General features: G+C 53.5%; 2 protein-coding genes across 2 annotated transcripts in view; both read left to right on the top strand.

Annotated features, from left to right (window-relative positions):
• Positions 1-319: 319 nt before the first annotated feature.
• The window catches only part of LOC140192674 (uncharacterized), a 30,697-nt gene continuing 18,113 nt past the window's right edge, over positions 320-12,903 (top strand). The window contains exons 1-4 of the mRNA XM_072250193.1: positions 320-494; positions 3,175-3,319; positions 4,199-4,345; positions 6,712-6,942. Of these exons, the coding sequence (XP_072106294.1) occupies positions 6,712-6,942 (231 nt within the window). The 5' untranslated portion in view covers positions 320-494; positions 3,175-3,319; positions 4,199-4,345. The remainder of the gene's footprint in view (positions 495-3,174; positions 3,320-4,198; positions 4,346-6,711; positions 6,943-12,903) is intronic.
• On the top strand, positions 3,143-6,507 carry LOC140192676 (uncharacterized). Its single transcript, XM_072250195.1, has 9 exons — positions 3,143-3,319; positions 4,199-4,345; positions 4,422-4,449; positions 4,909-5,199; positions 5,301-5,453; positions 5,505-5,555; positions 5,962-6,063; positions 6,116-6,166; positions 6,218-6,507. Exons 1-9 carry the CDS (start codon positions 3,143-3,145, stop codon positions 6,505-6,507), a joined length of 1,290 nt encoding a protein of 429 aa, XP_072106296.1.

Here is a 12,903-nt window from a genome sequence, read left to right on the forward strand (position 1 = left end):
CCCTGTCCACCTCCCTCTGTCCCCACTCTGCCCTCCCTGTCCACCTCCCTCTCCCCTCCCTCTGTCCCCACTCTCCCCCCCACTTGTCCACCTCCCTTCTTCCCTCCTCCCTCTCCCCTCCCCCTCTCCTCCCTCTTCCCCCTCTTCCCCCCTCCCTCTTCCCCCTCCGTCTTCCCCCTCCGTCTTCCCCCCTCCCTCTTCCCCCCTCCCTCTTCCCCCCTCCCTCTTCCCCCCTCCCTCCCTCTTTCCCCCATCCCTCTCCCCTCCCTCTCCCTCTGTCACTCTCACTCACACTCACACTCACACTCACTCTGTCCTCAGGCAGGGTTCCGAGGGGGAGCAGGCTGCCCTCTCGCTGACCAGCCGACTCCACGCCCTCGAGGAGGAGCTGAGGAGGGCGAAGGAGTCGGCGAGGGACGAGCTGGCGGCGATCCGTGAGGAGCGAGACGGTTTCTCCGGGCCAAGGAGGAGACGGAGGCCAAGGCGGAGAGGGGGTGGGTGACAGTCTGTTCCCCTCATTCTCACCTTCCCCCCTCCCCTCCCTCTCTCTTTCCATGGATCCCCTCACCCTCAGCTCCCCCTCCTCCTTCCCGCCTCACCCCTAATCCCCACCTCCCCTGCCTTCCTGTTCTCCCAACTCCCCGACCGAGATGAATGGATTAAAAGTAACGTTAGCAAATTCTTAGATGCAGTGTGAAATGTGCGGAGGATGTGCTGATAACGCAGACGACTTGGACAGGCTGGGTGAGTGGGCAGATGCACGGCAGATGCAGTTTAATGTGGATAAATGTGAGGTTGTCCACTTTGGTGGCAAGAACAGGAAGGCAGATTACTGGTGTCAAGTCAGGAAAAGGGGAAGGACAGCGAGATCTATGTGTCCTTGTTCATCAGTCCTTAACATCTGTCGGACGATGCTGAGGATGTTCTACGAGTCTGTGGTGGCCAGTGCTATCATGTTTGCTGTTGTGTGCTGGGGCAGCAGGCTGAGGGTAGCAGACACCAACAGAATCAACAAACTCATTCGTAAGGCCAGTGATGTTGCGGGGATAGAACTGGACTCTCTGACGGTGGTGTCTGAAAGAGGATGCTGTCCAAGTTGCATGCCATCTTGGTCAATGTCTCCCATCCACTACATAATGTACTGGTTGGGCACAGGAGTACATTCAGCCAGAGACTCATTCCACCGAGATGCAACACAGAGCGTCATAGGAAGTCATTCCTGCCTGTGGCCATCAAACTTTACAACTCCTCCCTTGGAGGGTCAGACACCCTGAGCCAATAGGCTGGTCCTGGACTTATTTCCTGTCATAATTTACATATTACTATTTAACTATTTATGGTTCTATTACTATTTATTATTTATGGTGCAACTGTAACGAAAACCAATTTCCCCCGGGATCAATAAAGTATGATTATGAAAGTAAGCATGCAGGTACAGCCAGGCAGTGAAGAAAGCTAATGGCATGCTGGCCTTCATAACAAGGGGAGTTGAGTATAAGAGCAAAGAGGTCCTTCTGCAGCTGTACAGGGCCCTGGTGAGACCACACCTGGAGTACTGTGTGCAGTTTTGGTTTCCAAATTTGAGGAGGGACATTCTTGCTATTGAGGGAGTGCAGAGTAGGTTCACGAGGTTAATTCCCGGGATGGCGGGACTGTCATATGTTGAAAGATTGGAGCGACTGGGCTTGTATACTCTGGAATTTAGAAGGATGAGAAGGGATCTGATTGAAACATATAAGATTATTAAGGGATTGGGCACGCTGGAGGCAGGAAACATGTTCCTGCTCCTGGGTGAGTCCAGAACCAGAGGCCACAGTTTAAGAATAAGGGGTAGGCCATTTAGAACAGAGTTGAGGGGAAACTTTTTCACCCAGAGAGTTGTGGATCTGTGGAACGCTCTGCCCCAGAAGGCAGCGGAGGCCAATTCTCTGGATGCTTTCAATAAGGAGTTAGATGGAGCTCTTAATGATAGCGGAGTGAAGGGATATGGGGATGAGGCAGGAACTGGATACCGATTGTGGATGACCAGCCATGATCACAGTGAATGGCGGTGCTGGCTCGAAGGGGCCGAATGGCCGACTCCTGCACCGATTGTCTGTTGACCTCTCCCTCGCCACTCGTGTCCTCCCCGGCACACTCCGATCCTCAGTGCCCTCTCTTCCCCTCCCCACCCCGTCCCAGTCGACTCACCCCCTTCCCTTCCCCCTCATCCCATCTCCCTCCTGCTTCTCGCCCCACTCTCGTCAGCAGATCCACGGTTCAGCTCTCTGCAGGGAGAGGGAGAAGGAAAGAGAAGTACGGCGGGGGGGTGGAGAGGAGAGATAGAGAGAGCGAGAGAGAGAGGAGGGGGGGTGAGGAGGGCGGAGGGAAGGCCGAGACCGAAGATGAGGGCGACGGGGTAAATTCCTCCTTGTCGGAACGAGTAAATTTGCCAGAGGAGGCCACTCGATCATCTGGGGAGGGGGGCCGAGCAGTGGCGGATGCAGTTTAATTCGGATAAGTGCGAGGGATCGGTCTTCAGGAAGGCAGACCGGGGTCGGACTCTCGCAGTGAATGGGAGGGACCCTGGGGAGTATTGTGGAACAGAGTGATCCAGGAGTACAGGGAGACAGTTCCCTGAAAGTGGGGTCACGGGTAAACGGGGACCCCGGGGAGTGTTGGGGAACAGAGGGACCCAGGGGTACGGGGACAGGGTTCCCTGAAAGTGGGGTCACGGGTAAACGGGGACCCTGGGGAGTGTTGGGGAACAGAGGGACCCAGGTGTACACAGTATACGGTTCCCTGAAAGTAGAGTCACAGGTAGACAAGGACCCTGGGGAGTGTTGTAGAACAGAGTGACCCAGGGGTACAGGGACACGGTTCCCTGAAAGTGGGGTCACGGGTAGACGGGGACCCCGGGGAGTGTTGTAGAACAGAGGAACCCAGGGGTACAGGGACACGGTTCCCTGAAAGTGGGGTCACGGGTAGACGGGGACCCTGGGGGGTGTTGTAGAACAGAGTAACCTAGGGCTACATTAACGACACTCGGACAGGGGCACGGATAGGAGAGGTTTAGAGGGATAGGGGACAGAAGTGGGCAGAGGGGACCGGCTTGGATCGGGGGTCGGCCTGGAGCGGATGGGCCGAGGTGTCTCTTTCCGTGATGCGTGACCCTGTGACTCTCTGGCAAGGCAGGCGGAAACTTCTGGAGCAGACGGAGGGTCAGGTCTCGGACCTGAGGAGGGAGACATCGGCCCTCCGGGAGAGACTGGAGAAGGAGGGTCTGGAGAGGGAGCTTCTTGTCGAGGAGAGGGAGCAACTCCGCGCGGCACTGGACAAGGTAGGATGCTTCTACCACCCCCCCCATGTCGTTCCTCTCGTGCTTCCCTCCCTTCTCTCTCCCCCTCTCCCCTTCTCTCTCCCCCCCTCCCCTTCTCTCTCCCCCTCTCCCCTTCTCTCTCCCCCCTCCCCTTCTCTCTCCCCCTCTCCCCTTCTCTCTCCCCCCTCCCCTTCTCTCTCCCCCTCTCCCCTTCTCTCTCCCCCTCTCCCCTTCTCTCTCCCCCTCTCTCCCCCTCTCCCCTTCTCTCTCCCCTCTCTCCCCCTCTCTCCCCTCCCTCCCTTCTCCTCCCCTTCTCCTCCCCTTCTCCTCCCCTTCTCCTCCCCTTCTCTCTCCCCCTCTCCCCTCCTCCCCTTCTCCTCCCCTTCTCCTCCCCTTCTCCTCCCTTCTCCTCCCCTTCTCCTCCCTTTCTCCTCCCCTTCTCTCTCCCCCCTCCCCTTCTCTCTCCCCCTCTCCCCTTCTCTCTCCCCCTCTCCCCTTTTCTCTCCCCCTCTCTCCCCTCCTCCCCTTCTCCTCCCCTTCTCCTCCCCTTCTCCTCCCCTTCTCCTCCCCTTCTCCTCCCCTTCTCCTCCCCTTCTACTCCCCTTCTCTCTCCCCCTCTCCCCTTCTCTCTCCCCCTCTCCCCATCTCTCCCCCCCCATTTTTCTCTCCGTCCCCCCCGACTCTCCCCTGCCTCTCCCTCCTCTCTCTCTTTCTCTCCCAGTCTCTCTCCTCCATCTCTCTCCCTTCTCTCTCTCTCTCTCTCTCTCTCTCTCTCTCTCTCTCTCTGTCTCTCTGTCTCTCTCTCTGTCTCTGTCTCTCTGTCTCTCTCCCCCCTCCCTTTCTCCCTCTCCTCCTGCTCTCCCCGGGCTGACCTCTCCCCCACGCTCCCTCTCCTCACAGTCGGAACTCGCCTGCTCTGAGCTCAGCCGGACCAGCAGCCGCCTGCAGGCCCAGGAGTCCAACCTGCGCGACTCTCTCGCCAAGACCTGTGCGCTGAACGAGGCCCTTGCCCAAGACAAAGTGCAGCTCAACGCCATCATCTCGCAGGTACGAACTGACGTCTCCAAGTCTCCCTCCCCACCCCTGGCGTTCCAGCACGACGCTGTGTGTTGTCCCCACCCAGCTCGTTCCCTTCTGCCCCCCGTTCAAAGGTTCATTTTAGTGTCAGAGTTTGCATGTGGAATACAACTCTGATACTCGTCTTCTCAAGATAGTCATGAAGTACAGAAAGACCATTGGGGTGGTTAAACAAAAAGATGTGGACTCCACCTCCCCCCGTCACAAAAAAGAAAGAGAGACAACATTTGCAAACCCTAAAATCCCCTACCCCCTCTCTCCCCTGCAGGAAAAAAAACAGCAACGATAACGTCAAATCCCCCCCAAACATGACCCACAGGAAATTTTTTTTTTATCCATGCCCCTGACCGAGTGTCGTTAACGTACCTGCCTCGACCACTTCCTCCGGCAGCTCCTTCCACTGACGGACCACCGTATCCCTCTAAACCTTCCCTGTCCATAGACGGACCACCGTATCCCTCTAAACCTCTCCTATCCGTGTCCCTGTCCGAGTGTCGTTAATGTACCTGCCTCGACTTCTTCCCCCCCGGCAGCTTCTTCCACAGACGGACCACCGTATCCCTCTAAACCTCTCCTATCCGTGTCCCTGCCCACAGACGGACCACCGTATCCCTCTAAACCTCTCCTATCCGTGTCCCTGTCCACAGACGGACCACCGTATCCCTCTAAACCTCTCCTATCCGTGTCCCTGTCCACAGACGGACCACCGTATCCCTCTAAACCTCTCCTATCCGTGTCCCTGTCCACAGACGGACCACCGTATCCCTCTAAACCTCTCCTATCCGTGTCCCTGTCCACAGACGGACCACCGTATCCCTCTAAACCTCTCCTATCCATGTCCCTGTCCGAGTGTCGTTAACGTACCTGCCTCGACCACTTCCTCTGGCAGCTCCTTCCACTGACGGACCACCGTATCCCTCTAAACCTTCCCTGTCCGTGTCCCTGTCCACAGACGGACCACCGTATCCCTCTAAACCTTCCCTGTCCGTGTCCCTGTCCACAGACGGACCACCGTATCCCTCTAAACCTCTCCTATCCGTGTCCCTGTCCACAGACGGACCACCGTATCCCTCTAAACCTCTCCTATCCATGTCCCTGTCCACAGACGGACCACCGTATCCCTCTAAACCTCTCCTATCCGTGTCCCTGTCCACAGACGGGCCACCGTATCCCTCTAAACCTCTCCTATCCATGTCCCTGTCCGAGTGTCGTTAACGTACCTGCCTCGACCACTTCCTCTGGCAGCTCCTTCCACTGACGGACCACCGTATCCCTCTAAACCTTCCCTGTCCGTGTCCCTGTCCACAGACGGACCACCGTATCCCTCTAAACCTTCCCTGTCCGTGTCCCTGTCCACAGACGGACCACCGTATCCCTCTAAACCTCTCCTATCCGTGTCCCTGTCCACAGACGGACCACCGTATCCCTCTAAACCTTCCCTGTCCGTGTCCCTGTCCACAGACGGACCACCGTATCCCTCTAAACCTCTCCTATCCGTGTCCCTGTCCGAGTGTCGTTAACGTACCTGCCTCGACCACTTCCCCCGGCAGCTCCTTCCACAGACGGACCACCGTATCCCTCTGAACCTCTCCTATCCGTGTCCCTGTCCACAGACGGACCACCGTATCCCTCTAAACCTCTCCTATCCGTGTCCCTGTCCACAGACGGACCACCGTATCCCTCTAAACCTTTCTTATCCGTGTCCCTGTCCACAGACCCGACCACCGTATCCCTCTAAACCTCTCCTATCCGTGTCCCTGTCCACAGACGGACCACCGTATCCCTCTAAACCTCTCCTATCCGTGTCCCTGTCCACAGACGGACCACCGTATCCCTCTGAACCTCTCCTATCCGTGTCCCTGTCCACAGACGGACCACCGTATCCCTCTAAACCTCTCCTATCCGTGTCCCTGTCCACAGACGGACCACCGTATCCCTCTGAACCTCTCCTATCCGTGTCCCTGTCCACAGACGGACCACCGTATCCCTCTAAACCTCTCCTGTCCGTGTCCCTGTCCACAGACGGACCACCGTATCCCTCTAAACCTCTCCTATCCGTGTCCCTGTCCACAGACGGACCACCGTATCCCTCTAAACCTCTCCTATCCGTGTCCCTGTCCGAGTGTCGTTAATGTACCTGCCCCCGGCAGCTCACTCCACAGACGGGGCACCCTCTGGGTGAAAAAGGGTGCCCTTTGCTCCCTGTTGGAGCTCTCAGTTAAGTTGGTTCCGGCTGGGATCTATCCCAGATTTACTCCTTGCTGCCGGGACGCACAAGACGTGCGGGGAATCCCCTCCCAGACAGGCTGACGCCCACCTCTCTGCACCCCTCGCAGATGGAGCGGGACCGCGAGGAGGCCCTGTCGAGGGAGTCGAAGCTGGAGAGGTCCCGGGCGGAGGCGGCCGAGGAGGGCCTGAGGCAGGGCAGCGGCCGGAGGGAGGCGGAGGACGAGGCCCGGCGGCTCAGGCAGGCCCTGCGCCGGGCCGACGCGGAGTCCGAGGCGGCCCGCGAGCAGCTGGACCAGCTCCGGGGCCTGGCTGACCAGCTGAGGGAGCAGCTGGCGCAGGTGAGCTGGGGGGTGGGGTGGGGTGCGGGGCCAGCTGGGGTGTGCTGGGATCCCGACCAGCAGAACCCTTTCTGCCGGAGCTCCAGTGGATGTGCTGGGAACTGCCCAGATGTGCTGGTTCCTGCTGGTAGGAGGCTCACAGATCCGCCGGGGGGGGGTGCTGGTGGGGGAGGGTATCTGACCAGCAGACCTGCTGGTTTGTGCTGGGACCTCCCCAGGTCAGGTTCGAGTTCAAATTGATTTGTCATTCGACCATACAGCCAAATGAGACAGCAAACATCTGCAGCCAAGGTGTTAAACACAGAGCCAACAGCACACAGCACACAACAGGTACATAATTCTGATTGCAGATAAACTTCTGGTTAGAAAATCATTCAAAGACTGTAATGTCTTGGATTCTGGTTACAAGAGAGGATAAGAAACAGGAGCAGGAGTCGGCCAGCTCGCCCATCCAGCGTGCTCTGCCGTTCAGTCAGATAATGGCTGATCTGACCATGGACTCATCTCCACCTGCCTGCCTTTTCCCCCCATAACCTTTAATCCCCAATTATGCAAAAATCTACCCAACCCTGTCTTAAATATACCTACTGAGGTAGCCTCCTCTGCTTCACGGGGCAGGGAATTCCGCAGATTCACCACTCACTGGGAAAAGTGGTTCCTCCTCATCTCCGTCCTCAGTCAACTCCCTCCGAATCTTGAGGCTGCGTCCCCTAGTCCTCGTCTCACCTACCAGGGGAAACGACTTTCCTGCCTCTGTCATAACCTTACGGCGCCATGCAAAAGTTTGGGCACCCCCAGTCAAAATTTCTGTTACTGTGAATAGCTGAGCGAGTAAAAGATGACCTGATTTCCAAAAAGCCATGAAGTTAAAGATGACGCATTTCCAGAACGAGGGGCCACAGTTTGAGGATAGAGGGGAAGCCTTATAGGACCGAGATGAGGAAAAACTTCTTCACACAGTGAGTGGTGAATCTGTGGAATTCTCTGCCACAGGAAACAGTTGAGGCCAGTTCATTGGCTATATTTAAGAGGGAGTTAGATATGGCCCTTGTGGCTACGGGGATCAGGGGGTATGGAGGGAAGACTGGGGCGGTGTTCTGGGTTGGATGATCAGCCATGATCGTACTGAATGGCGGTACAGACTCGAAGGGCCGAATGGCCTGCTCCTGCACCTATTTTCTATGTTTCTAATATCTTAAGCCGGAAAACTTTTTTATTTCCATCTTTAAAAAAGTTGCTGGTGAACGCAGCAGGCCAGGCAGCATCTCTAGGAAGAGGTACGGTCGACGTTTCGGGCCGAGACCCTTCGTCAGGACTGACCGAAAGAAGAGCTAGTAAGAGATTTGAAAGCGGGAGGGGGAGGGGGAGATCCAAAATGGTAGGAGAAGACAGGAGGGGGAGGGATGGAGCCAAGAACTGGACAGGTGATTGGCAAAAGGGGATATGAGAGGCCCAGGGAGAGGATCATGGGACGGGAGGCCGAGGGAGAAAGAAAGGGGGAGGGGAGCCCAGGGAATGGGCAAGGAGTTATAGTGAGTGGGACAGAGAGGAAAAGAAAGAGAGAATGAATAAATAAATAATGGATGGGGTACGAGGGGGAGGTGGGGCATTAGCGGAAGTTAGAGAAGTCGATGTTCATGCCATCAGGTTGGAGGCTACCCAGACGGAATATAAGGTGTTGTTCCTCCAACCTGAGTGTGGCTTCATCTTTACAGTAGAGGAGGCCGTGGATAGACATATCAGAATGGGAATGGGATGTGGAATTAAAATGTGTGGCCACTGGGAGATCCTGCTTTCTCTAGCGGACAGAGCGTAGGTGTTCAGCGAGACGGTCTCCCAGCCTGCGTCGGGTCTCGCCAATATACAGAAGGCCACATCGGGAGCATCCTGCATGGTCAGTACTTAGTAACACCCCGTCTGGCAAGTATCACAGCTCGTAAACGCTTTTTATAGCCAGCTAAGCGTCTTTCAATTCCTGTTTGGGGGATTTTCGCCCATTCTTCCGCGCAAAAGGCTTCTAGTTCTGTGAGATTCTTGGGCCGTCTTGCATGCACTGCTCTTTTGAGGTCTCTCCACAGATTCTCGATGATGTTTGGGTCGGGGGACTGTGAGGGCCAATGGCAAAACCTTCAGCTTGCGCCTCTTGAGCTAGTCTATTGTGGACTTTGAGGTGTGTTTAGGATCATTATCCTGTTGTAGAAGCCGTCCTCTTTTCATCTTCAGCATTTTTACAGGCGGTGTGATGTTTGCTTCCAGAATTTGCTGGTGTTTAATTGAATTCATTCTTCCCTCTACCAGTGAAATGTTCCCCACGCCACTGGCTGCCACACAAGCCCAAAGCATGATCGATCCACCCCCGTGCTCAGCAGTTGGAGAGGGGTTCTTTTCATGAAATTCTGCACCCTTTTTTCTCCAAACATACCTTTGCTCATTGCGGCCAATAAAGGTCTATTCAAAAGGTTTGCAAAGGAACATCTAAACAAGCCTGATGCATTTGGGAAACAAGTCCTGTGGACTGATGAAGTTAAAATAGAACTTTTTGGCCGCAATGAGCAAAGGTATGTTTGGAGAAAAAAGGGTGCAGAACTTCATGAAAAGAACATCTCTCCAACTGTTAATCACGGGGGTGGATCGATCATGCTTTGGGCTTGTGTGGCAGCCAGTGGCGTGGGGAACATTTCACTGGTAGAGGGAAGAATGAATTCAATTAAACACCAGCAAGTTCTGGAAGCAGACATCACACCGTCTGTAAAAAAGCTGAAGATGAAAAGAGGATGGCTTCTACAACAGGATAGTGAGCCTAAACACACCTCAAAATCCACAATGGACTACCTCAAGAGGGGCAAGCTGAAGGTTTTGCCATGGCCGTCACAGTCCCCCACCCTAAACATCATTGAGAATCTGTGGATAGGCCTCAAAAGAGCAGTGCACGCAAGACGGCCCAAGAATCTCACAGAACTAGAAGCCTTTTGCAAGGAAGAATGGGTGAAAATCCAACAAACAAGAATTGAAAGACTCTTAGCCGGCTGCAAAAACCATTTACAAGCTGTGATACTTGCCAAAGGGGGTGCTACTAAGTACTGACCATGCAGGGTGCCCAAACTTTTGCTTCGGGCCCTTTTCCTTTTTGGTTATTTTCAAACTGTAAAAGGTGGAAATAAAAAAAAAAAGTTTTCTTGCTTAAAATATTAAAGAAATGTGTCATCTTTAACTTCATGCCTTTGGAAATCAGGTCATCTTTTACTCTCTTAGCTATTCACAGTAACAGAAATTTTGACCAGGGGCGCCCAAACTTCTGCATGGCGCGGGCTAAGTTTCTATAAGATTTCCTCTCATTCTTCTGAATTACAGCGAGTAGTGTTACGTACCCCGTAAATGGGTTGCCAAACCAGCAGAAATGGATCACTCAGTTGGAGTCTGGATTACTGGAACTAAGAAAGTTTTATTAAAGAAATAAGCAACACAGTACTTTAATAGTAAGGATATAAATGCAACAGGTCAGCAATGAATAAACAGACATGTACACAGAACTAGGATAATAGGATCAATCAAGCTCTATCGCAGTCTTAGGGGTAAAATGATCAATCACAAGTGACAGAGTTCAATTTAGTTCAGTTCGCAGTAATCGCTGTTGTGCCGTTGAAGAGAGAGAGAGAAAACGAATGAATATGCAAATCGGATTCCAAACAGACTTTCGATATTCCTCGCAGTTAGCTTTCGGGCGAGCCCTTTGTAACGTCTTCCGAGGTCACCGACTGTGACCCCTCCGTTCCCGATGCGGTGAACCCGGCACCCAGGCAAGGGCGGACACACACACCAGGTTCCCGCCGACAGTATCTTTCCACCCTGTGCGTCTATGGCTGGTTCCGCCACCAGCCTTCCAAAACTCCCACCGATTTGTGGGGGCACACCGCTTCCAGGGTCTCGTTACCTCGTGGGGTCGTGTTGTGTGGTGTGTCTGTTGCCTGAGCGAACCTGTTCCTTTTATCCCCCCTGTTGGGGTATCGCCTGTCCATCAGACTTCAAACAGTTCAGGTTCAAAGCAGCCGGTCTTGACAATACTCAGACAGGTGTCTCCTACCGTTAATCTCTCTCGTCTATTCATTAACATTTCCAAATGCTGCTCCATTGTCTTACTTATCTCTCTCTCCTGAAGACAGGTGGCAGATGAGCTGTTGATCCCACTGGTGAGAGCAGAGGACAGTTAACATCTTAGTCTATGTGTACTCTTTGTAAACCTCTTTTGTCACAGTAGTGATAGTCATAGTCAGACTTTATTGATCCCGGGGGAAATTGGTTTTCGTTACAGTTGCACCATAAATAATAAATAGTAATAAAACCATAAATAGTTAAATAGTAATATGTAAATTATGCCAGGAAATAAGTCTAGGACCAGCCTATTGGCTCAGGGTGTCTGACCCTGCAAGGGAGGAGTTGTAGAGTTTGATGGCCACAGGTAGGAATGACTTCCTATGACGCTCTGTGCTGCATCTCGGTGGAATGAGTCTCTGGCTGAATGTACTCCTGTGACCACCCAGTACATTATGTAGTGGATGGGAGACATTGACCAAGATGGCATGCAACTTGGACAGCATCCTCTTTTCAGACACCACTGTGAGAGAGTCCAGTTCCATCCCCACAACATCACTGGCCTTACGGATGAGTTTGTTGATTCTGTTGGTGACTGCTACCCTCAGCCTGCTGCCCCAGCACACAACAGCAAACATGATCGCACTGGCCACCACAGACTCGTAGAACATCCTCAGCATCGTCCGGCTGATGTTAAAGGACCTCAGTCTCCTCAGGAAATAGAGACGGCTCTGACCCTTCTTGTAGACAGCCTCAGTGTTCTTTGACCAGTCCGGTTTATTGTCAATTTGTATCCCCAGGTATTTGTAATCCTCCACCATGTCCACACTGACCCCCTGTACCCCCTGGAGTATAGTCCCAGGCGACTGGCTCTCCCGTCATAGTCTAACCCCCCCCCCCACCATAGAAACATAGAAAATAGGTGCAGGAGTAGGCCATTCGACCCTTCGAGCCTGCACCGCCATTCAGTATGATCATGGCTGATCATCCAACTCAGAACCCTGTACCAGCCTTCCCTCCATACCCCCTGATCCCCGTAGCCACAAGGGCCATATCTAACTCCCTCTTAAATATAGCCAATGAACTGGCCTCAACTGTTTCCTGTGGCAGAGAATTCCACAGATTCACCACTCTCTGTGTGAAGAAATTTTTCCTCATCTCGGTTCTAAAAGGCTTCCCCTCTATCCTCAAACTGTGACCCCTCGTTCTGGACTTCCCCAACATTGGGAACAATCTTCCTGCATCTCGCCTGTCCAATCCCTTTAGGATCTTATACGTTTCAATCAGATCCCCCCTCAATCTTCTAAATTCCAACGAGTACAAGCCCAGTTCATCCAGTCTCCCATCATATGAAAGTCCTGCCGTCTCAGGAATCAATCTGGTGAACCTTCTCTGTACTCCCTCTATGGCAAGAATGTCTTTCCTCAGATTAGGGGACCAAAACTGCACACAATACTCCAGGTGTGGTCTCACCAAGGCCTTGTACAACTGCAGTAGTACCTCCCTGCTCCTGTACTCAAATCCTCTTGCTATAAATGCCAGCATACCATTTGCCTTTTTCACCGCCTGCTGTACCTGCATATCCACTTTCAATGACTGGTGTATAATGACACCCAGGTCTCGTTGCACCTCCCCTTTTCCTAATCGGCCACCGTTCAGATAATAATCTGCTTTCCTGTTCTTGCCACCGAAGTGGATAAGCTCACATTTATCCACATTAAGCTGCATCTGCCATGAATTTGCCCACTCACCCAACCTATCCAAGTCACCCTGCATCCTCTCAGCATCCTCCTCACAGCTAACACTGCCGCCCAGCTTCGTGTCATCCGCAAACTTGGAGATGCTGCATTTAATTCCCTCATCCAAGTCATT

The sequence above is a fragment of the Mobula birostris genome, unplaced genomic scaffold (genome assembly GCF_030028105.1).
Source record: "Mobula birostris isolate sMobBir1 unplaced genomic scaffold, sMobBir1.hap1 scaffold_2105, whole genome shotgun sequence".
Taxonomy (NCBI): domain Eukaryota; kingdom Metazoa; phylum Chordata; class Chondrichthyes; order Myliobatiformes; family Myliobatidae; genus Mobula; species Mobula birostris.